A 24,155-nucleotide genomic window follows, 5' to 3' on the forward strand; every position below is an offset into this window, starting at 1 on the left:
GTCACTATAACACGCTGTATGTGCAGATTCTGATTCAGATCTGTAACTTATGAAGCAGTAGAGCTACTCCTGTACACCAGTTATTGAACAAATAAAGAATGAGGTCTGTAACGTCAGTGTTACAGAGAATATCCAGATATCTGAACACCACTTTGAGTTAACGGGCCCCGATAGTGAGGTCACTGCTCCATTTTAAATTTCTCAAATAAGCCTCAATACTGTGCATCTCAAAAATAGATGTACTAATATCGCCACCATTTATTTTCAAACAATCTGAAAATACTTGTATATCTTCTCAGAGCATGTCTGACTAAGGAAGATTTATCTCATCAAGGAAGTGTGGTTAACCCTGTGGCTGGGTGGAATGCTCATACATGTTTTCTATAATTGCAAATTCATATCCCACCTACTCTACTTGTACAGATGTGCAAATCTTCACAACAATTTCACTTAAAATTGGATCAATAGCTTGAGTGTATAAACAAGCTTGTTGAGCCAAACTACCATGATGTGGAGAAGTGTCATATCCATGGTTCAGTCGACACCAGGGAGGGACTGCTTGTAAGGAACTGAAACATCACCAGTTAGTACATGGGCCAGACCAGATACCATCTGAGTGGGAAAAACCCTTAACTATACAAAATTGTGTTTATGGTTAATATAAGTAAATTAATATATGACAGCCTTTCCACAGTAGTAGCTTTTTATATTTATTTGACATTTTAATATTTTCCCCTATTAGCGATTAGAAATCAGGATCTCTTCCTCTCTATATAATTTATATTGTAATCCAGTTGTTCTATTTCTTACAATGTTCTTCTGGTTTTAATCTCAAAGAAACACACTGTAAATGTTTGTAATCAACCACAAACCTTACTTGTGCTCAATCTGTGTCATTCAGCTTTTGGAGATCATTTCTCCTGCCTTTACTTCTTATGGCCATTTTTTCTCCCTCCCTGTCAGTTGCTCACCCCAGGAGACATTGTAATGTATAAGACACTTTAGTACTGTTCTTTATAGGGACATATTACACGGCTTTGTTGAATACTCGATTCGACTTGACTCATTCTACGGTCTGTTATTACTTTATAGCAGACCGTTGCTATGTATAAGAGACCGTTGCTATGGACGCAGTTCTCATCTCAGACTCTGGCGGTTCGTTTATGTGTCAAATTATTGATTTCGTAAGTAAGTAGACATTTAATTAGTGGGATAATGTACAGCTAGCAGGTCATTGTTGTGAAATAAACCCCTTCAGGGCGACACAAGACCCTGACGCGACCGGCTCGATGTACATTATCCCTTACTTAATCTTTTTTTTTTAAAGAGGAATTGCTTCTAAAATGTGAAAACTCTGAATTGCTAGGATAAACTCTTGGTTCATACTGTAGGATTTATATATTATTGAGTATAATCTTCACTTGGTACCAGGAATCTTTGTGAATATGTGAGCTGGGCTGTTTTCTTCACTTGGCATTAATAAATTGTTACCCATCCCCTCTAATTGTACAAACATTGTGTGAGAGGCCTTTTGGCATATTGTTCATATCATTTGTGATATATTGGAGGTGGGTTATACTGTCTGAGTGTATTAGACAAAAATCAGTGGACTCAGTGAAATAAAAGCCAGAATGCAAATTCATTTGAAAAATAATGTAATGATTGGTTACTGGTACACATTTGAGCCTTATTTTCTGTTAGGAAAAAAAACAGCTTCAGTGCAGTACCACTGAGTTTAACTAGATTGATAAATCAACAGTTTTAGAAAACTAAAATAAGTCAACAGATTTAGAATATAGTTACAAAAATGGTCAATCTTCCCAAAAAGGCACAGGGGATGTACAGTAGCACTTGCATCCCGATTAGAGAACATTTGCATAACTGAATAAATACATCTGCCGCTCATCAATATCAAACTGTGCCACAGTGGAAGCACGGTCATCATGCAATTACAGCAGAGTGCAACATCGTGTATTAGTGGAAAAGCACAGCATATAAATATCTCTCCAGACAATATAAAGACTAAATCAAGGATAAAGGTTATTTAGTACCATTAATCAAAAATATGAATTGGAAGATTTCAAGCATATACAGTATTTATAATATCTGCCAAAATTATATCCAACAACCACCTTCAAACAAACTGTCCTATATATCGAGTAAAATGTGCAATTAATAGCATTTGGGAGAGCAGGTTCTGCACTCACACTACACACATCTCTATATCAAAAAACACCTGATCTAGTTATTGCCAAAGAATCACGAGTTTATTTGAATATCATTGGAAACTGGTCAAACTAGCATCTAAGGATGGATGCTCCTGTGTAAGAGGACAGATGTTGAGTCTGTCCAGTGCTCTTTTAAATTAGAAAGGGCTTTGATATTAAATGCTGTATTGTTATTAAAGACATCAGGATATTACACAGTGTTAGTTGCTCACCAGTTTTAAATGGGCACGTATGTGTCTGAAACCACACTCTAGTTCAGCAGTAGTAAACTTCCCAGGCAAGACATCGTTAAGGGTCTCCAAATGACAAAAGTCTTTACAGCACACTTGGAAGTTTAGCTTTCTAGAAAATGTTCTGATTGCACCATAAAAACCTGTTAACATCTTAACTCTCCATCACTATCCTAACTGGAAGTACAGTAACTTCACTGCTTGTTTTCTTTAACATTATTCCTCTATGGAGAGTAGCATTATCTGAAAAAAAAAACAAGCACAAATGTTAATAAAAACACAAGTATTGTTATAGCTACATACAGTATGTTAAACATTTCTCTTTGTACAAACATCAGGCTTTTCTTTAAGCAGCCTGTGTGGACTTTATAGCTGACAACTGACCTTTATTGTCATTTTATTCTGAAATATCAAAATGACACACATGGTGTATTTATGACACTTGCTGTCCAGATGATTTATTGCTGATATTTTCTCATGTGCTGCCTTAAAACTGTCACTTGTCATTGACCCATCACTCTCTGTTTCATTGGATCAGTAACTTCAGTGCCTGAAGTTCACTACATCTAAACTAGAGAGTGGTTTGAGTCAAAGCCCTTATTATGTCCCTTTGCTTTCAAATATTTACCCACTCAGCTACTGTTAATATGAACAGTTTCTCCTAGGTGCCTTACCAGAAGGCCTCTATAAAAGCTTAATAAAACCCCTTCAAAAAGAGAAGAGGGAATATCTACCACAGATTGAAGTCCTCACAGCTCCTCATTGCCGACTAAGTATCACCTGCTTTATGATACTAAAAATATAGGCCCTTTTCTCTGCTTCAAAAATAGAGTAAATCTACAAAGAAAGACCCTGAAATCACACGATTTGCTGCTTACAGTATAACCTCAACACAACCATTAAAATATGGGCACTTGGAGCAAATAGCATTAAGTTTGTGCAAAGAGAGAAAAACAAAAACGCCCCATTACATTCAACCAGGCCAGATCCTCTTTGTTACTAACCACACAGTAAAATACTTGTTAGCAGTGTTATTTTCTGTTCCTCTTTCTGATTAGAATAAAAAAATATTATATTGTCAATTACTTTTCCTGGAAGGTAAAAACAAATTGAGTACTTGGAAATCAGTGTTCAGTGAAATGCATCATTGCTGCTGCAGTAAAAATAGGCATTTTCTAATTTCAAGCATTGCTATTCGGATTACATTTTTCATTTCCGTTACAGTGAAGTCTTACTGACCAACAAGAATTTGACAAAAGGACAACTAAACTGATGGCATTGCTACACACATACTTAGTTAAATTTCAATTATTGCCTTAAAATGTGCATTAAAAAGGTCAATCTTGGAGAGGAAGCTCTCAACTCAATATTCAAATCTCCAAAAACCTTCTTTGTGTAGATCATACAGTACGCTCAGCAAAAAAGAGCAGTTATCTTAGCTAAATCCATTATAAAAATGAATTAAGTATGATGATCTTTCACAGTCAGAGAAAACCTCACAGTAACATCTCACTGGCCAATAAGGACGATGTGCTTTAATTCCTCAACTGTAATGGACAATAATGATTCAGTCATACAGAGGACAGAGTTTAGAAATTACCTCAGATTTCGATGCAGCATCAACGGTGCAAATTCTAGCTTATAAATAATTAAATTCAGAAGTCCAAAGCTATTTTTTCCTATTTCTCATTTTCCTTCTTGGTATTTAAGAAAGAGGCAATAGAAAATAAGATGATCAAACTGTTACACAAACCTGCACTGAGCTCAGAGAAGTGAGCCCTAAAGACCCACGTTTTCAGACAGTGTCATTATCAAGAGTCTCTGTAGAGAGCCAGATCCTCGCCCCGTTCAGAAATTTGCTAATGGGGGTCCCATGGGTGCTGCGGCGACACAGGTTTCCCATTGGGGTGAAAGGAAAGGAGGAGGTAAGGAAGTCTGGAGATGTAGGGGGGTCATGTGGGGAACTGGCCTTAAAATACATCCTCCTTTGGTCTGAGAGGGGCCCACTTGAACTGGGGAGTGGCGTGCTGCCTGGACTGGGTCCCTTGTACTGCCTGAGCTGGCTCTGTAGTATCTCAATTTCATCGACCAGTTGGGAGAGCTTGTGGAAGGCGGTGACGGGGCCTCCTTTGGGAATGCAGGCTTCAGGGACCCAGCGTAGAAAGTAGAGCTTCCAGAGAGCCACGTGCGACGGCGCGAGCAGGGGAATCAGAAGGCCCTGCTGGTCAACAGGTCGAGAGAACCAGTCTCTGAAGAAGCGCTCTGCCGGGCTTTCGGCTTTTACCGGTGAGAACTCAGGCCTCAGCTCGGACACCAGAGAGCCCCGTCGGGTCAGTGTATCCTCTCCACCCTTCATTCCATTGCGCATAGATGCAGACGTTCCTCGCAATGTGGAACTGTAGGTTTTCTGCTGGAGGAAGGACACAGTTTATCATGTTTAGTGAGAATAGTCTAACGCTATCTAACCAAAGCTCACTCGTTCCAGGTTCTCAGTTAAAGACGACCTGCTCTCTATGTAGATATGAAGGGCTCATTTTAGGCTAACGAAAACACAACGATTCTTATTATCAGGTGATTATACACTAATGAAAACATAGTTATGAATATCATATTCTATTTCTGCTAATAGATCCCTCGAAATGTCCCACACTGTTCCTTTAAGAAAAAACAATGATTTATTAATTAATAATATTGTAATAATTCACCTTGTGTGCGTTTTCTGAAGTTGCTGATGACACGAAAACAAAAACACTGCCCATAACATCTCAGCAGCAATAATCAAAACTGCTGACTGGATGGATTATTCATGTTAAACATTTACTCCATCAGAAATTGTGTATATCTCAGCAAAACGCGTATGAAAATAGTAATACCTTCCAGCCTGAGGTAATTGAAAGAGGGCAGAGGATGAAGGTGGCCCATTTCAAAAATGCCTACGACTCATTATTGATCCTAGTCTGAGCTTGAAAATAAGAAGGCTGTGGTGTTGTATGCACCTTATATTAATTAGAAATCAGTCACAGAGGCAGCTTAACTGTATTTACACTCTGTGATATCTACCCTGTGATATCTACCCTGCAAAAAGAAAAGGAAAGCACAAACCTACTTGACTTCTTGAGAAAAAAGGAAATAAAATGGAAATAAAAAGTCTTTATGCGTTACCCAAAACCAAAAGACAAAACAAGAGTGTGATACTGATGGTTTTGGGTGTAGACGTATAAGTCCTTGCACACCAAAACTGGCTACATGACCGTGAACAGGAAGGTGAAAACCTTACGCCTTTCTTTCAACATGGCTGAAAACCATTAAACTACCTACACAGAAAAAAGTGTTTGATATGTATCCAGGGTAGTAAAAGAGCATGTGTGTGAGTGTTTGAGTGTGAGTGTGAGTGTGAGTGTGAGTGTGAGTGTGAATGTGAGTGTGAGTGTGAGTGTGAGTGTGAGAGCGAGAGAATACACTTGAAAAAAATGTGCTGCTACTTCTCTGTTAAACTTGTAAAGCGTGTTATGTACCTTTGTGCGTCTGAAGGTTTTCACTTCTCCATTCTGCACGCAGGCCGCTCCTTTGCCTACGTACATGGGGTTGTTAAAGAGGGTTTGGTCTTTGGTGGAGAACTGCTGTGACCAGTCCCAAACAGGAGGGAAAAACACAACCTGGTCTTCTCCTTGAGGGATGGCTTTATTCTTGGCAAAGTCCTGTAGAGTAAACAAAGGTTATTTATACTCTGGAAGTTTTTTCATAGTTTACATTAATGTTTTCTGTGTAATACTATGTACAGACTTGAGATGACAATCCATGCAGGTAAACAAAACAACTGCCATAATTCACTTTTGTCAATTCATTTCATTTAGTGACTTCCCTGACCACAAGCTAAATGTGTTCTTATCTTTGTGCATTACGTTGCACTCTTTCCTGTCAATTATCTGACACACACAGAAGGAAATTGTAGTCTTTGACATGAGAGGATACCACAAAAACATGTTGCTTTGTTAAAATGTTGTTCACATTTAATTGATTTAAACATGTATTCAGGATTATGGTGGAAATCTGTTGGTGTACAGCATTGTTCACATACATTTTCATGTATGTATATATGTATTAAACTCAACTAAATAAATGAATAAACAATCACGTGTGTGTGTGTGTGTGTGTGTGTGTGTGTGTGTGTCTCTCACCATCAAGTGCTGAGCTCGCTGTTTGGAAGAATTGAAGAGGAAAGTACTGAAGAGTGGGATCCACATGCTGTCACTCAGTACTGTCAGATAGGCCTCTGTGAACTCGAACGCTGCTGGGTACTGGTTCATCATCTGCCACACGCAGTCCAGGAACAGCATGAACAGCGGGGACTGGACCGAAGAGAACAGAGAAAAACAAACAATAAGCAGAAGTGCTTTGGCATTTCTATTAGATCTGGGAGTTAGTTATTTGCAGTCAGACAAATACCTCCACTTTGTCATTCTTCTTTAAGTGGTTGCATCTGTCCAAGAAGCGATGGCCAGCCATCACCCACTCCTTCTGCACCAAACTCTGAAAGCCAACGAGGCAGCGATAATGAGGGTCCAACATGAGCTGCACCAAGGAGGACACTACACAGTTCAGGTCTCGGTCTTCCTCCTCTGTACAGGTAGAAACAAAAAGAGAAACCAAAAGCTTAAACAAGCTGTGTGTGAGGAAAGCACTTTCAATGACACTTTGATGGCGATAATATGGCAATAATTTGACTAATATTTTAAATGTACTGTGGCTGGTGTGCAGCATGTTTGAAGCCAAATGTTGGTACAAGTAAAGAATAAAAAAAAAATGCTGCTGCTCTGTGACTCCTTGGTTTGAAACTGTGAGGCTTGACCTCAAAATAATATGGGGACTAATGAAAAATGATAAAAACAACTTTTAGTTTTACCTTGAAGAATGACTGAAGTATTCTTTCCATCCAGTTGGTACACGATCTCAGCTGAGTGTTTCAGGAAAGCCCTAAAGTCACAAACAGAACATAAATGTTAACCGATTTTGAAAAACATGTAGTACTATTGCTGGGTAATTTGGCCAAAATCTTCTATCCCGATATAGGTAATTTCATATCTCAATAACAATATGTATCACAATATAGAACATTTTCTGGTAAATCAATAAATACATATGAAATATGAATCACATGGTAAAGCCTATTTTTGTATAATCCTGTATGAATTAAATACTTGACAAATGAAAAGTAAGGAGTATTTTCTCATTTTATTAAGAACTTTAGTGCAAAATGAACTACGCCGTTAATTAAGTTTCTAAACAGTTATCATGCAGTGTCAGGTTGTTTACATACCTGACGAACTCCAGCCATCGTGTGTTTTCAATAGATGTGAGCCACCTCTCCTCGGACTCCTCGAAAGGATCTGCACACAATCATAAAACAGTCAAACACTTGTACACCTATAAAACTATACACAAGCATGTCAAGAAATACGTTCCACTCAAAAGAAATGTGCATTGAGATGTATTTCACACAGTGGTTATCTAACCGTTACGGATGAAAGTGGCAATGAGGCTCACCTACGACGCAGATCTGCCTGACTTTAACAAAGGCACTCTGGATGTCCTGGATGTTGGGGAGACATTTGTCTAGATCTGACTTGACGACTTCACTGCGCTGTGGGTGGCTTTTTGTGATGGCGGGGAAGACTCTACCACAACACAAGACAGACATCGATGACTGAGGACTTAAAACAGCTGTAGCAACATCTCAGCAAAACATCATACATACAGTATATAACCAGCTTTATTACCAAAAACCTGTACTAAAAAATGCATGTTTAGACTTATATCAAATTAACACTTTCTTATTCCACTGCCTGCAGTTGAACATCTGGTTGCTATTGAATTTCAGTGTGGAAGAGAGAGAAGAAACAACACAGTTAACATGTTTTGATGGAGTATGGCGTACCTCTGATCAATCTTCTTCTGCTGCAATGGATCATTTACGCTGGCCACGCGGACAAGAGCACTTCCATTTGGGTGATTCCAGCACCAGTGCTACAAGGATGACATAAATCAGCAGGCAAATAAAAAAGATGATCAATCAAACTGGACGGTACTGACTTAATCGACAGATATTGATTACAAAGGACTCCAATGTTGGTGGATGCGATAATAAAATACCGCATCATGAAAGTAATATATTATAGACCTAACAATAAATAACTGAAAGAGATAAATGAAGTATTCTTAGCAAAGCTTGACGCTGTTAATGGAGATATCAGAAAACTCACGGGGATACGCTGATCAGTGAAGAATATGTAGTGCTGCTTCAGATCCTGATCTGCCAGAGAAACTGGGACCACAATGTACTCTGGAAGACTGAAAAGAAGAGAAAGACACTGGTGTTACACAGTAAACAAACACAAGACACCAGGAAAATATATCTAAGAAAAAAGTATTTTCATGTTTTCCACAACTTCCAATCCTAAAACCTGACAGATATCATAAAACAGAAAATCACTTATCACTATCACCATCACTTACCCATGCCCATCTTAGCTTCATGCTGACATACCAGAATATTTTACTAAAAGACTCGGTTGATGTACTATAAACAGGGTTCCCCACTCTCTTGTAAAGATCATTTTCCAGGACATTTTCAGTGATGATCTAGCTGGTATGAAAGAAAGGGATTGCAAAATACACTAATATGTTCTTCTCTGTGGAAGTCTAATTTAAAAGACATGCAGTCCATGGCTTTAACTTATCTATGAAATCATCTCTTACATGCTTAGAAATTATGACGAATTGATTCAAAGTTGAGTTTACTAGGATTATGAACTGCCACTGACTCTTATCAGTTTATCACAGCATACTTTAGACCCTTTCCCAGTAATATAAAGTGGAGTCTTTAACAAGGCTAATCACACCCGAGCTACAAAAGTCAAACTTGCATGTACTACCATGTGACTTGACTTGGGGGTGTGTTCACAGCGTTTCCACAACATAACCGAGAGCAGCCTATTCAAAATGCTCTCGTCCATAAACTACCATTTGAAAGTTAATATGATCCTGAACATAACTTATCCCTTTCAGATGGCAATGTTATCCGTTTTGGGGAGTTCTGGTAGAGAGCCTATGGTTCATTCTCAGCTAAGGAAAAATAGAAGAATGTTGAAATCATTTTCTAAGGCCTTTTACTTTTTCTCTCATTTTCCATGTGTTTTCAATGACTGGAAAATTGATCAACTGCTTTCCAGGTTTTCCAGGACACATGGGAACCCTGTGTAAATAACTTGTTAGCACTAGATTTGTTTTGCTGTGTATGCGCCCAAATATCTAAGCTGCTGAGTATCTTTAGCAGTCAGGTTTTTTGTGATTGAGGGAAAACTGAATCAGAGTGCACTGCAAGTATTGTTTTAGTCCCACAGTCTGGTGCAAGCTACTATTATGTAATTTTGACTCTTTTCTCAAATTCCACATAAAACACAGTACAATCCTTACTTTGAAACACACCATGATGTCACCACTGAATTCAGATGAATAGCACATATTGTCCAAAATTAACTTGCATGCTACACTGAGACATTCACAAAGTTTTCTCCTTAAAGTCATTCATGAAGCGAGGAAAAAAGCTTACAGTGTAAATATACCGTCTTGCCAAAACATACCAGGTATGAGTAAAGGGTGAAATTTAGAGTGTCTGTAACAACTACGGCCGAGTGAAGGAGCTACAGACATGCTCTGCCTATGACGCCCATCATAAATTGCCAACAACACACAAAACGAGCTGAAAACCTTTGTGAGATGGCATAACTCTCGTTGATGGAGCACACTCTCCACTCTGATGCCCCGGTTCTCTTGATCTCCCGATCCCAGTCTGATGGACGGTCAAAAATGGGGGTCCGTAATCCTGCTCGAGGGTTGGAGCCATTAACTCGCTGCCCTGGAAATACAGATGCACTTTGAGATTATTTCTGGTGCATAATGCAGAGAAATTAAACATGGATAGTTTTTAAGATTTGGATCATTCTTAAATGTGGATTAACAGGAAAGACAACGGTTTCAAAAACAAGTTATGTCTTTTAGGGCGTTTTCACAAGCCGTAGTCCGTTTGGCCAGTCCGAATCAGAGTGAAATTGATACTTTTGGTTTGTTTTCTGGTTCGGTTTCACGGTGCACAATTTAAAAGCTAACCAAATAAAACAAATTATTTGCTGAGGGGCGTGTACGAAAGAGCAAATTTATCTTTTTCATCTCGAGAACTTGAGAGGGAATCACGGACTTTATCTCAAATTACTTTATAAACGTCACTGTTTTTGTGTTCTTTATTTAGCATATTCTGTATGTTCTCTTCGGTCCAGATGTCAAGCAAACATCGGACTTCCGCAGAAGCCCAGGTCAGTCTTCTCCCACTCATTTTAACCTGTCATTTACCTGTGTCCATCTCAAACTCTCGCAAGTGGTCTCGGGCCAGTTGTTTTGGTCCGAATACAGTTGCTGCGTTCACAACTGCCCAAATGAATCGCACCAGAGTTTGATTAAAACAGACTAAATGATGGCTTGTGAAAGGGCAATAAAAGAAAAATTGCATGCTATATGTGTACCTTTAGATTCATGGTATCGCCGCCCTTGAAACTCAAAGCCAAACAGCAGTTGAAGATCAGCTGGATGGGAATAATGCGCAATGGCAAGGCAAACCTAGAATAAAAAGAACAAGAGAAGTACAGCTGAATGGATGAATCAATTCAACAATATCAAGGCGCATTAGGTTTCATCACAACTACTCAGCTTCCAGGTATACTCAGAGCGCTGAAATGAAGCATATTCTTTAACCATACAAACACAAGAACAAGTGAAACCTGGGGAAGCAAATGTTTAACTGACAGCCTACTGCTCTGAGTTTATAGGACTGAATCTCACTGTGGCTCCACAAGAGTCACACAAAGCCGTCCATTCAGTAGTAAAGCTGTGAATAACATGAGAGGACACAGAAAAAAGTGTGTGTGTGTGTGTGTGTGTGTGTGTGTGTGTGTGTAGACAAGGCTGCTCCCAACTCTGTAATTTCCTATGGCAAAATAAGCTGTTATAGGTTGGGTTAATTCCATATGTCACAAAGAAGAAAAAAAAAGAACTGTGCCCCGTTTTAGGTTCACACTTTAATTACATACATGGTGTCCATAAATAAACTCACGAGGAGTGAAGGAGGGCAGACTCATTTCTATTTTGAGTGCTCTGCACATAATCATCCTTCCATATTCAGTTGTAAGCAGCAGAGTACATAACATAAAATGCATTTTGAAATAAATTAAATAGAGACTTGTAACACTGGTCATAAGACTGTCCATTGCAGTGCCATACTGTAATGCTGTTGTTAGCCAAATGTGCTGCAGGTATGTGCTGTGGAGCTCCAAAACCTACACAAAAATTGCTCCCAGATGACATGGGAGGAGATCAGACATGCACATTCACATTCATGTCCATTTCATTGGCACACTGTAAAGAGATATACAGCTGCCGGACTCTCGTGGGTCATGTAGTGAGGCTGCAGGGAGCCAAGAACTCCTGAAGACCTCTGTGCACATAATTCACAAGTACACATTTTTTTTTTCAAGGACTTGTTCAACTCCAGATACCAACATGTTTTAAACACACCATCTGTGCTTACAGAGCATGAGAGTGTTTATTTTATTACTGTTGGCTGTGCTTTGAGTTGGTTTAGTATAACTATCAAGCGATTACAGCTGCAACAATTAATCGATTAGTTGTCAGTAATTTTTAAAGAATAAAAGTCTAAATTCTCTGATTCCAGCTTCTTAAATGTGAATATTTTCTGGTCTCTTTACTCCTCTATGACAGTAAACTGAATATATTTGAGTTGTGGACAAAACAAGACATTTGAGGACATCATCTTCACACAACTAACAGATTAATCGCCAATGAAAATAATCGTTAGTTGCAGCCCTACAAGCGATCACATGTTGTCAGGGTCTGGCAGGTTCTGTCCAAAGTGACAATTTCCTGGTTTGATTTTTGCCCTAATAAAAGGGCTGGGCAAATTCAGTCAAAGCCTGAATTGCTGCTAGTTGCCACAACAGCTCAACTCACTACATAACTGACTAATGTAACCAAGGAAATGCATGTTTTCCTGGCCTTTAAGGCTACATTACAGTTGGGTGCCCCCAATTGCCCAATCACAAGGATTTTCTTTCATTTCCGTTGTGTGCAACTATCTTCTGAAAACATCTCTAGCTATCCCAAAAATATCAAAACATTACATCAATATAAACTGGTATTGAGGTATTTGATTTGTTAGTTGAAAACACATTATTTTAAATCTATGGCTACTACAAAAACAACAGTGACTAGCAGGTCTCTCAACTGAGCTCTAGTCTGAAGAATGAAACATCTGTCCATCTAATCTCTCTGTGCAGGAGATGAGTCAGAGTCACGCTGCCAGTTGCTGCTACAATCAGGATCATTCTGAGTTTCCTTGCCTTGAATGAGCATTGTTCTCAATGTCTGTTATTCATTGTTTGGCTAATGGACACACTGAAATGCATTTAGAGAAGTTAGTTGTTTCTATCCAGATGGAGGGTGAGAGAGTGGCACATCAAAGTTTGTATGATATAAATATTCTTGTCGCTGAGGAAGTGGTCACAGCACTGAAGCAGAGTGCGTGTGTGTAGCAAGCTCACTGAGTCAGGAAAGGAAAAGTTTGCTCAGCAACAAGTAACAGTGAAATGGGCAAGAGAAACTGAGAAAAAGGGAATGAACGGTTAATAATGAGCAATTGGTCATTTGGAGGTGTGGCATTAAGAGTTAAGGCCACTATGTGTAAAATCTTTATGTGATTCGTTCAAAATTATTGTGACGGCAAGTTTTTCTTTGCACAAAAATGAGCCAATTGTGGTGAAAACTGGTGCTATCTGTTTTGCGTTCAGCCCATTCATCTCAGTGTCCCTGGGTCGGATACATGAGAGAAGTGGGATGGCAGCATGCGTTTTTTGATGCTACCACTGAGGGCGCCAAAGTCAGAAATTTAAAATTTTTACTGAGTGGCTTTAAATTGTGATCAGGATATTTTTTTTGTCATGTCATGATTTGAATCAAGTCAATTACTTTTAAACCTGCCCATGACTCACCTGTATCCAAAGTTGATGAGAGTCTCACAAGCTAATTAATCTGATATTTTTTAACAGCCTCTCTAAAAAGACCAACATCAAATTACTGGATATGATATAAAACAAAATTCAGTATCACTCACCTTTTTGGCACTCTCAGGCCCGGCCTCGTCAAAGCAGAACCTTATGATGCGCAAGTCTTTGCAGTAGAGGATGAGTTCTGTCGGGTTGAACTTCAGCTTCTGGTTTGAACCCAATACTTTCTTCTTCCCCTTTGTATCATTTACTGAGAGGAACAAACACAAAATATGAACTTCCTACAATGCAGATGCCAATGCTTAGTGATGTAAGAATGGATTACAAAGCATCCCCGCTGGACACAACAACAACGTTAACTACAAAACTCTCAACACATTATCTCTGCCAAGAAAGGGCTGTGCATTATATCAATAGTAGGGCTGTCAAAGTTAACGCGATAATAACGCATTAATGAAAATTCGTTTTAACGCCACTAATTTCTTTAACGCAATCGATCTGTCAGTGGTTGACAAATTTCCCTTCAATTTACATTTTGAACAGATAAAAACATGTGCGTTTAATTGTGATTAATCATGGACAATCATACGATTACATATTTTAATCAATTGACAACCCTAATTATATCGATATTGTGATATGAGACTAGATATCGTCTTTTTGGATATCGTAATATGGCAAATATTTCCTGATTTTAAAAGCTGCATTACAGTAAAGTGATGTCATTTTCTGAACTTACCAGACTGTTCTAGCTCTTCCATTTTTCCCTTTACCCACTTGGTCATTATATCCACATTACTGATAATTATTTATGAAAAATCTCATTGTGTAAATATTTTGTGACACAGCAACAAGAACTTGGTAACCAATTATAGAAAAACTGTATAGCATATATCCCCCCCCCAAAAAAAGCTATTTGGGGCTCAACCAAATCAATACATCTTACAACAAGTTGTAGGAAGAGTGCTGCACTTATGCAGAACAGTAACCAATGACCTTGACCTAAACACATGCTATTATGGATCATATTTTAATTCTACGTGTAAATGGGGCCTTGGGGTATTCATTATTATGTATTATTATGATTTATTAGTATCAATATGAAGCTAAATATCGCCTGGGATTTTGACTGTAGGGCATTGAGACCATACCACCTGACACGGTTGTAGATTACATATTGTGTGAAAGCACAAGCAGTCAATATCAGTACAATCAAAACATATTGATATTTTATTTATTTTATTGATATTACCCAGCACTAGGACCTCATCTCATTCTTTATGCTCCTATACTTGTGCAAATCCCATAATGATAATGTTGTCAAAAAGCAAGCTGGGTAAAACAAAGCCTCATGCCTCATGCTTCATCACTGTAACACAACAAACCTCGCTCTGGGCAGTTGCCCTTGCAGTGTCAGCAATTGACAGCCGTGAGATATATAAACAAGTCTAATCCCAGCCAGGCCGCACTGCCACTAAACACTGCCTTAGCTGTGACATCACTTGTTATCAGATTGCTGACCAACAAAACGAGACCAGTCAACCAAGCTGTCAAAGATTAATGAGGGGCCCATCTAACTTTAGTTCTGATGTGCAGATCACTCTTGTAAAATGACTGGTTAGGATGCTGACTGTTTTTCCTGAAACAGTCGATTGAGTAATAGATTAAACATGCGCTGAATACAGTTTAGAAATGCTGACATTAGCTTGCTTTCATTTCTTTAATACCGCTTGGAAATTCAATAGACAATAGCAAATCCGCAGAAAAAAATTAAGGTTTGCCGCAAAGTTATGTGACTCCAGATGTACCTGTTACTACCTGCTCCAGACAGGTGAGGGGGATGTCGTGTTCTCCAAGCAGCAGGTGGGACAAATGGGCCTTCTGTGGTAAAGAAAAAACAAACAAAAAGACGTACATGTGACATCCTGTAGACATTATGTTACACCCATACCTCACTGAAATATTATCTCAAATACTGGTGGCTAGATCGAGTTGATCCCTTCAGACTGAGTAATGATCAAGTTCCATTTTGTTATTATGGTGACAATCTGCTGCATAGCTGGAAATGACGTCTGTTCTCTCACTTCTTGTGCGATAAACACTGACAATGTAATGCAGGAAAGAAGTTTTCCTTCCTCGCTGCCAGCTGCACTGCACATACAAACATGGCTGTAGAAATGCAAGTATTCAATCTATTCAGCAGTATTCTGGTGGCACCAATAGATTTCACAAATATAAAGCTAAATCTGTAGCCATGGGAGGCCATGCTTTGATTCAACCATGATAAAACTTTGACACGTTTAAGCAGTGTATGAGGAAGTTAAAAAAAACAACGTGGTTTTGACTTCTATGGTATCATAATGACAGATCATCAAACCAACAGCCTTGTATCTTAACTAGTTCAAAAGGCCTTTACACTGGGGGCGTGATGAATTCATGACACTAAAATGCAAAATACTTCAAATATTATATGTCTAGGGCTTTTATTGTGAAAGGTAAGAACCTTTGTCATGGTTGAAAGGCGTAGTAAAGTGAGAGTAGAGCAAAGTTTGGGGTCTTGGTTCGGACTACAGAGCCTCCGTGTTATTGTTTCATAAATATAGGCGCTGCTCAACCCATTCCACACAATTTTATTAGTCGATGTCTTTATTCGCGGTGCAAAAGCTCAGAAAATCAACCTTGTTCTGAAAAAAAAATTACATCGCTTTTTCACCAGGTAATATTCGCATTCTGTGTGAAAGTATTCATGACAAAAACAACAGTTTGAAAATCTGTAAGGCCTTAAGAATTAGTAAATATTCAAAACAGCACAGTTTGACTGCTTTAAAGTCAGACTACACAAATACCTGTTTAGAAGAGGCATCTTGAGGGATGAAGGAGACCTTAAAGTTGGTGCATATCAACTTCCCCCAAAGGTCATCCTGGCTGCTTTCAGCACTGATGCATTTCCTCACAAAGTTCACCTCATTAACTACTATCTCCCCTGGTGACAAACAAATGAGAGAGAAAAGATGAGTGTAAAACATACAGTCTACCACTGCACAGTTCAAGGAAGAATACATAAAGTGAAGATTATACAAAGTGAACAAGATGAAGATTTATTGGCTTGACCTTTCTGAACATACCAGTACGTTCTTGACGTTCTGCACTGAATTTAGTTTCAACCTGTTACCAGGCTTAAATGTGGTACGTGCAATCATTTATTTTAATTTATTGTACTCAAACAAGAGATAACACTTATTACTATTCAAGCTATTTATTAATAAAGTTGTTATTTGAATAATAAAATGAAATCCCAGTGGTATCCAATGGTTACTCATATGTATAAATATGTTAAAACATCTAATATTTTCAGAAAAAGTAACTTGTGATAGTAAAAGTACCTCTAATTTAAGAACATATTGCTTTGAAATAAAACCCACTGAACATCCAGGTTTTGTTTCATGAATTTTAGATCCATCGTTGTTGTTACAGTTATGACCTAAAGTTTCAAACGTAGATTTGATGCTTTCTTAGAGTAATTATCCTTCTCCATCTCCCCTCCCCTTGGTGATTGGTATTTCCTCAACTGATTTCAACACGGCTGCCGGGTCACAAACTTTCTAATTTTACAGCTAAACAGTACACTACAAGATGTTTCTGAAAACATTTGGGGTGAAAAATAGGCATTACAGTAACAGAATATTGATTCATATTTGATCAGCGCTGCCTAGTTTGACCGTTTGCGAGTGATTGACAGCTGCCTCCGTTGAATGAACAGCCAATAGGAACGCTCTCTCTCTGAAATTAGCTGTGATTGGCCAAAGTCTCCCGACACACACAACACTTTTTTTGTTTGTTTTTTTAAGCCTAAAAACAGAGCCTTGAGGAGGTGCAGAAGTCTAATTTTCCCTCAGAACACTTGAATTACAATATGCTGAAAGGTTATTATGGTATTTTTGCAAAAACTTTCTGCCTACTGCAGGTTTAATTAGTTAATTATTGTTATCCATTGTTATTCAGGGATTCTCCAAAAGCATAGCAGACACTGTATAACTTTATAATTTTCTTTATACATCAATAGGTATGTAGCCAAGCAGGAGTCTGGGGTCACTTGCCTCATCTCCAATGCTTTTCTGTAAGAATAGCATGCTTGTGAAAGGCTCTGTTGCAAAAACAAAAGCTAAATGATTTTTAAAAAGCTGAAGCTACTTTGCTCAGAGTCTCTGTTGGGCAGATAAAATCCAAAATGCCCCACACAGTGGGGATGCAAGTTTCTGTGATGACAAGTGGGACGGTAAACCCCTTCAGTTCTACTAGATGCAAGTCAAATTATAGATTTTACTTAAGCTTTAGGCTAACAAGGCATCTTTTATGAGTAACATGACCCTTATCTCTTAACATGACCACAGAACAATTAATGCTGCTATAAAAGGTTGCCCCAGGGATTTTCAAAAGATGAGAGCTGGGGCAGAAGGGTGGAGTCCTACAGACACAGTTACATCAAAGGTTTGCCTCAGTAAGTTAAAAAAGGGCTGATCATGAAACCGGATTGTATGTCCGGCTCCAAAATCCAGACGGGAAAGAAGCGACAATCCCTAAGTGGTAAACGCTGGGAATGGATGGAAAGTTTGTTTTACCAGCCATTTAGTACACAGTGAAAATTCTCACCTTGACCTAGACAAAATACACGTCACTAAAGTACAGCAGGTTTAATAATTAAGATTTTTTTTAAGAGTAGCTCTGAAGAAACCAATTATAACTTAAAACTAATGTTAGAGTGCTCTTACTTTTATAGACGACATCACTGTATATTTACCACAAATAACACACGTCACTATGCAAAGGGTGTGTCGAGTCACTCCCTGGTAATCCAAAAACAACTTCTCAGACCTGAACCAGAATAAATCACTGAAATGAAGACTTTCCTGCTGCTCCAGGTAATCAACTGGCAACAGTTAAGACTTTGGTGCCATAATGCAAAAATATGCATTGATTGGCACAGCTTGAGAGGATTAAGAACTACATATTTAAAATCCACTTTTATGATGGAGTTTTAAAGCAGTTGTTTCCTGTAAAAAGGTAACTTTCCACAACTGAGAGGTGGAAACACCACATGGAGGGAGAGGAATGGTGCTGCATGGCATTAAACTACTGCTTGTGCAAATATCACCAGCAGGGTGATGTCTCTAAACCCTCATGATTAATCCTCATGAGAGGATGCATCGTGAGAAAGTTGCAAAGAAAACAACTGAACAAAAGACTGTTTCAGCGCCTGCACTCTAATAGTTAAAATGAGGGCGGTGCTGAATGACACATTGATGTTTGAGGAACAATAACAGATTGCACTCTATATATATTTGCACAATTTCCTACTTGCAATTTGTACTTCTGCACAACAATTTGGGGGTGAATAAAGTTCAATCTTATCACCTTGCCTCCTAATACTTTGGTGTGTGTTATATATTTATAGAAGTAACTGCGTTGGAGCCCTAAAAGTGTTGCTGAAAGAACAAGAATCTGATTATGTATCAAACAATAAGTAAACATTTTTTTGTGATGCCAACAATTCTTAGGATAATGCAGAAAATAAACTTACCTTGAAGTAACTTGGGCTCCAACTTTTTAATAGGTGGTTCAATAGTTTTCTTCACATCAGTCTAGAGAAAAAGCAGAAGACACATCAGAGTTAGTTACTGTAGTTAAACATTACTTTGTTAGATGGTTAATGAATAATGGCAAAAATGTGTCATTACAAAGTGGAGGGGCTAGAAAATTAAAACTTATGTGTTCTTGTAAATAAAGCATGCCATTTAAATTGCTTCTAAGTGTAGAACTGATTCAAAAAAGAGAAGAAACTTGTAATATGGCTTGCAGATTCCCAACATACTTTACATCCATGGCTGCCATAAAACCATGTTGAACAGCCTGAGAGCTTACGTTTTTTTTGGTTGAATTTATGTTGCAACATTCAATAAGAAATGATAAGCCTGGTGCATTAAGCTGTTTACAGAACCAGAAGGAGCCAAAGATACACAGCATCAACTAATGCTATTAATACTGTAACCCCAAATGCTGCTCACACTTGTAGATACAGTGACAGCCTATAAGTGTTTTGACAGTCATGTGTTTTTCATTGCTGGCTCCACTCCAGCACACTTGGTTAAAGTTAAACCTTTACGAGGTTAAAGTGCTGACTTTCAGCTTTAACACTGTTTGGGGTGGAAGTATAGAAATTATAGCATTTTCTGCACAGTTCATCAGCTGTGGGTGTAAATACATGAAAAAGCAAAAATGAAATGGTCAGGGCATATTTTGTTTAATAAGCAAAGCGCTGGAACTTACCAACATATAATACATCCTCTGAGAGAGTGTAAAGGCCATTTATTAAAACTGATCTGGGTTAAGTGCATCATTGATATTCTCTCATAAATGTGCAATCATTGCAATGTTTGTTGTGCATTTAATCTTAGATTGAAAGCGTTTACCTGGACAAAAAGGTAATCAGTATATTTTTCATTTATAGTTTGCCATTTTTAAGTGACCAAGACCAGAGCATGCCCATAACAATATGATGATTAAACTAGAATACAATAGATTGGATTGCATTTTTTTTTTTTAAACAAAATGGCAATGGGATTTTTTTTTTTTAATCTAAATATGCCATCTACAAACTTCTACAATCTAAAAACACTTCCCAACACTAGTCTTGACCTTGCCAGTACAAACACTGGTTTTGTTTGGGTTATTGCACCAGCGTCTGTAAGCAAACGCTTAGACGTGCTGTCTGGAGAAGTGAATACACCTGTGTGTGTGAAAGGCAAATACGAGCCCCATACCTACACATTGGATGTCAAAATATAGCTGGGTACTTATTCTCCTTTTCAAAACGGTATCAGCTTCCCCATACAGGTTTCAATTCTCCAAATTAAACCGGAGTAGGGAGAAAACTCTTACTACTACTACTTCTTCTAACTTGTGAAATTTCACTTGACATTAACAATGAAGACGCAAAAGATATGTATACTAGGTATATATCCAGATAACTTTATCGTTAACTCAAAACAGTTAGTTCTAATTGACTTTGGACTCCTGCAGGCCAGGAGAATGATAGCTTTGTCTTGGAGAAAAATGGATTTACCTTCGATACATGTATGGGTGGGGGAGATGGCATCTTATGTTGTACTGGAGAGACTTACATACATAACCAGAGGAAAAGCAGCTGAATTTGAAGAAGTGTGGAAACCTTTGGAGTTTTTTGAATGTCAAGGGGCACAGTCAAATTGAAACTGCTGTGTGTTGCTGAGTGCTGTTGTTGAAATTTTGGTGTTTTTTTTGTTCTCCTTCTTTGAGGTATTTATTTGTTTTGTCTTATCTTTTATTTTATTTGTTTTCTTTGTTAGATATGTGAAATACATGAAATGTCATGTCCCTCTTTCTTTGATTACTGTGGAAATTCTGACTAAACATTTCATTGCATAATTTAATTATTCATATTGTTAGTCTGTCTGTATGTGTATATATGTATATATGTAAAATTCAATAAAAAATATTGTTTAAAATAAACAATGACAATGCAGAGAAAAAGCAATCTGGTTAAATGCCTCTGCAACTTTCCTTCGTATGTGTATATATGTATAAATTAAAAATTCAATAAAAAACAAAAACAAAAAAAAACAATGAAGATGCAGAGAAATAGCTGGTTAAATGCCTCTGTGCCTATGTGTAAAATTCAATAAAAAATATTGTTTGAAAAAAACAACTAAAAAAAACAATGACAATGCAGAGAACAAGCAATCTGGTTAAATGCCTCTGCAACTTTCCTTCGTATGTGTATATTTGTATATATGTTTATATGAAAAATTCAATAAAAAACAAAAACAAAAAAAACAATGAAGATGCAGAGAAAAAGCTGGTTAAAAGCCTCTGCAATTTTCCTTCCGCCACACCACCAATCACCACAATTCATCCACAATTTATTTTTTACTATTACTATTTTTTACACAATTAATAATTACTATTGTTAGTCTGTCTGTATGTGTATATATGTAAAATTCAATAAAAAATATTGTTTAAAAAAAACAAAACAAAAAAAAACAAATACATGAAATGTCATGTCTCTCTTTCTTTGATTACTGTGGAAATTCTGACTAAACATTTCATTGTATAATATAATTATGAATATTGTTAGTCTGTCTATATGTGCATATATATACGTTTATATATAAAATCCAATAAAAATATTGTTTAAAAAAACTAAATGAAGATGCAGAGAAAAAGCAATCTGGTTAAATGTTAAAAGCCTCTGCAACTTTCCTTCCGCCACACCACCAGTCACCACAATTCATCCACAATTTATTTTTTACTATTATTTACACAATTAATTATTACTATTGTTAGTCTGTCTGTATGTGTATATATGTGTAAAATTCAATAAAAAATATTGTTTAAAAAAAACATACATGAAATGTCATGTCTCTCTTTCTTTGATTACTGTGGAAATCCTGATTAAACATTTCATTGTAGAATTTAATTATGAATATTGTTAGTCTGTCTGTATGTGTATATATATATATATATATATATGTTTATATGTAAAATTCAATAAAAATATTGTTTAAAAAAACAAAACAAATGAAGATGTAGAGAAAAAGCAATCTGGTTAAATGTTAAAAGCCTCTGCAACTTTCCTTCCGCCACACCACCAGTCACCACAATTCATCCACAATGTACTCACATTATTTGACACTGTATCGTGACTAATCCACCATAATAAAAGTTAACTTTGCCATCAGAAACACCTACCTGTACAGGAAGAAGATAACTCTTGAAGGTTGGTTTCGTGGGTTTGGAAGAAAACATTGTTTATGTCCGCCTCTCAGCGATGTGCTCCTGAGGTGCCAGTGGAAAAAAACAAACCCAAAAGGAGCCTTCAATATAAAGTTTAGATCAGCCCTTTAGCTGAGTTAATCCGACACGTCTGTGTGTGAAATATTCATGGAGACAGCCTGGCCGAGCTCTCCTCCATGTCGAGCCGCAGTCACGTAGCAGATTAGTCTGAGAGCTGCTGCAGCTGCTGAAGAGGAGTTGACAGAAGTTAAACCGTTGAGACGTCGGCGTTAGCTCGGTTAGCTATCTAGCTGTCATAAAGTACTACATTAAGTTTATAAAAGCCGGATATAACACTATGAAAGTACTTTAGAGGCTTCCGTTGTGTGTCTACATCTTCTTTCCACCTGTTCCTGTCGTAGTTTCCCTCCGGGACTTCCTGAATGTCTTCAGTAACTCAGTGTAACGCAGGACCTGATGCTGCTGGACGGTCTAACGGCCATGTTTATAACGAGCCCAGGTCCAGCCCTGCTTCCGGGCTGCGCTGCTGAGCTAACGTGACCTAGCTACGTATTTATACCAACACTTTCTTTCATCTAACTAAAGAAAAAGCTGAGACAGGACATTGGGGTACTCGGCTCATATTCTAAGTCAACTTAATATCTACTACTATACGTTATAATACATAGTTATAGCCTTGTTATTTCAAATATAAAACAAGAAGTATTCTGTTAGCATTCACAAATACACTACCCATGGACTACAACTCCCATGAGGCATTGGGAGAGGCTTACAGGGTGTGAGCTGGTCTTTTTTTCTTCTTTTTTTTTTTTTACAGTAACTTTATTTCACAAATTATTATGCAAAAATCACATTCATAACACTATCATTAAATTATATATTTCTTTACAGACTGTCCAGATAAAACTACAATGTTATAGCCTATGAGTTAAACACAATCCACATAAATATACACACTGTGCTGCTTTTTATATGTATTACATTGTTTTTATTTGATTGTTTTCTACTGTTTGGTTAGGTTTTTCTGCACATTTTGTGTACTTCTTGTTGTTATTTAACTTTTGTCGTATTTTAAAAATATGCTAGTTTAGATCTTTCTTCCTTTTTTGTTATTGTTTTTTTTCTCCTGGGGTTGGGGGGAGGTCCTTTGTATAAGCCTGTGGCTTCTTGACCTCTCCTGACACATTTCTTGTTTGATTTTTTCATTGACTGGATTTTGTGCAATTTTATATATATGCAAATAAATAAATAAATAAATAAATAAATAGATAGAGGTGTACAACAAACGGTGCCCTAATAAACCAACAATTACAACAGAGCAATAGCAAATCAGTGCACATGAAATATATTTAAAAACACGCTTATGTATCTATCTATATCGACCTATCTATTTCTACAGGACAGATAATAATGCACACAGTGCACTTTCATAGACTAAGCTACTGGAGTTACCCTGCACTATATTCATTTTTAACAGTCTGTTCTGCACTATATTCACTTTTTTAATAGTCCTGTATCACAGCTGTTACCCTGTTCTGTATTCAGTTTTAACAGTTTTCTTCATCTCCTTGTATTTTTATATCTGGTATATTTTTTTGTACTTTGTACTTTGTACTACTGCCTTTTTTACTAACATGTTTTGCACTATGGAACTGTGATGCTGGAAACTTGAATTTCCCTCGGGATCAATAAAGGTGCTATCTATCTATCTATCTAATATTTGTGCTTCTAATTATTAA

At 37.5% G+C, this 24,155-nt stretch overlaps 1 protein-coding gene across 6 annotated transcripts; it reads right to left on the bottom strand.

Annotated features, from left to right (window-relative positions):
* Positions 1–1,638: 1,638 nt before the first annotated feature.
* Positions 1,639–22,949, bottom strand: mtmr10 (myotubularin related protein 10). 6 transcript variants are annotated; one of them, XM_037756301.1, is made up of 17 exons: positions 22,803–22,949; positions 22,372–22,639; positions 19,166–19,226; positions 16,434–16,570; positions 15,396–15,468; positions 13,695–13,837; positions 11,035–11,128; positions 10,226–10,373; positions 8,719–8,806; positions 8,394–8,482; positions 8,003–8,133; positions 7,776–7,845; positions 7,362–7,432; positions 6,905–7,077; positions 6,637–6,807; positions 5,974–6,156; positions 1,639–4,868 (listed from the first exon to the last, which is right to left on the bottom strand). In XM_037756301.1, the coding sequence occupies exons 2-17, from the start codon at positions 22,426–22,428 to the stop codon at positions 4,254–4,256; spliced, it is 2,304 nt and encodes a 767-aa protein (XP_037612229.1). In that variant the 5' UTR covers positions 22,429–22,639; positions 22,803–22,949; the 3' UTR covers positions 1,639–4,253. The 6 variants fall into 6 exon arrangements, with proteins under 6 accessions (XP_037612229.1, XP_037612221.1, XP_037612238.1 ...); XM_037756293.1 differs by having other exon boundaries at positions 22,790–22,949; XM_037756310.1 differs by having other exon boundaries at positions 1,639–2,701; positions 4,212–4,868; positions 22,372–22,930.
* Between the last annotated feature and the right edge of the window lie 1,206 nt (positions 22,950–24,155).

The sequence above is a fragment of the Sebastes umbrosus genome, chromosome 2 (assembly GCF_015220745.1).
Source record: "Sebastes umbrosus isolate fSebUmb1 chromosome 2, fSebUmb1.pri, whole genome shotgun sequence".
In the NCBI taxonomy this organism is placed as follows: Eukaryota; Metazoa; Chordata; class Actinopteri; order Perciformes; family Sebastidae; genus Sebastes; species Sebastes umbrosus.

Bases quoted from the DNA above. Each gene is read 5' to 3' on its own strand.
- mtmr10 (XM_037756301.1), bottom strand. From the start codon at position 22,428: ATGTTTTCTTCCAAACCCACGAAACCAACCTTCAAGAGTTATCTTCTT. The intron at 11,129-13,694 runs GTGAGTGATACT...TTTTTATTCTAG, and splicing joins GGCCTGAGAGTGCCAAAAAG to GTTTGCCTTGCCATTGCGCA. The intron at 6,808-6,904 runs GTATTTGTCTGA...TCTTCGGTCCAG, and splicing joins AGAAGAATGACAAAGTGGAG to TCCCCGCTGTTCATGCTGTT.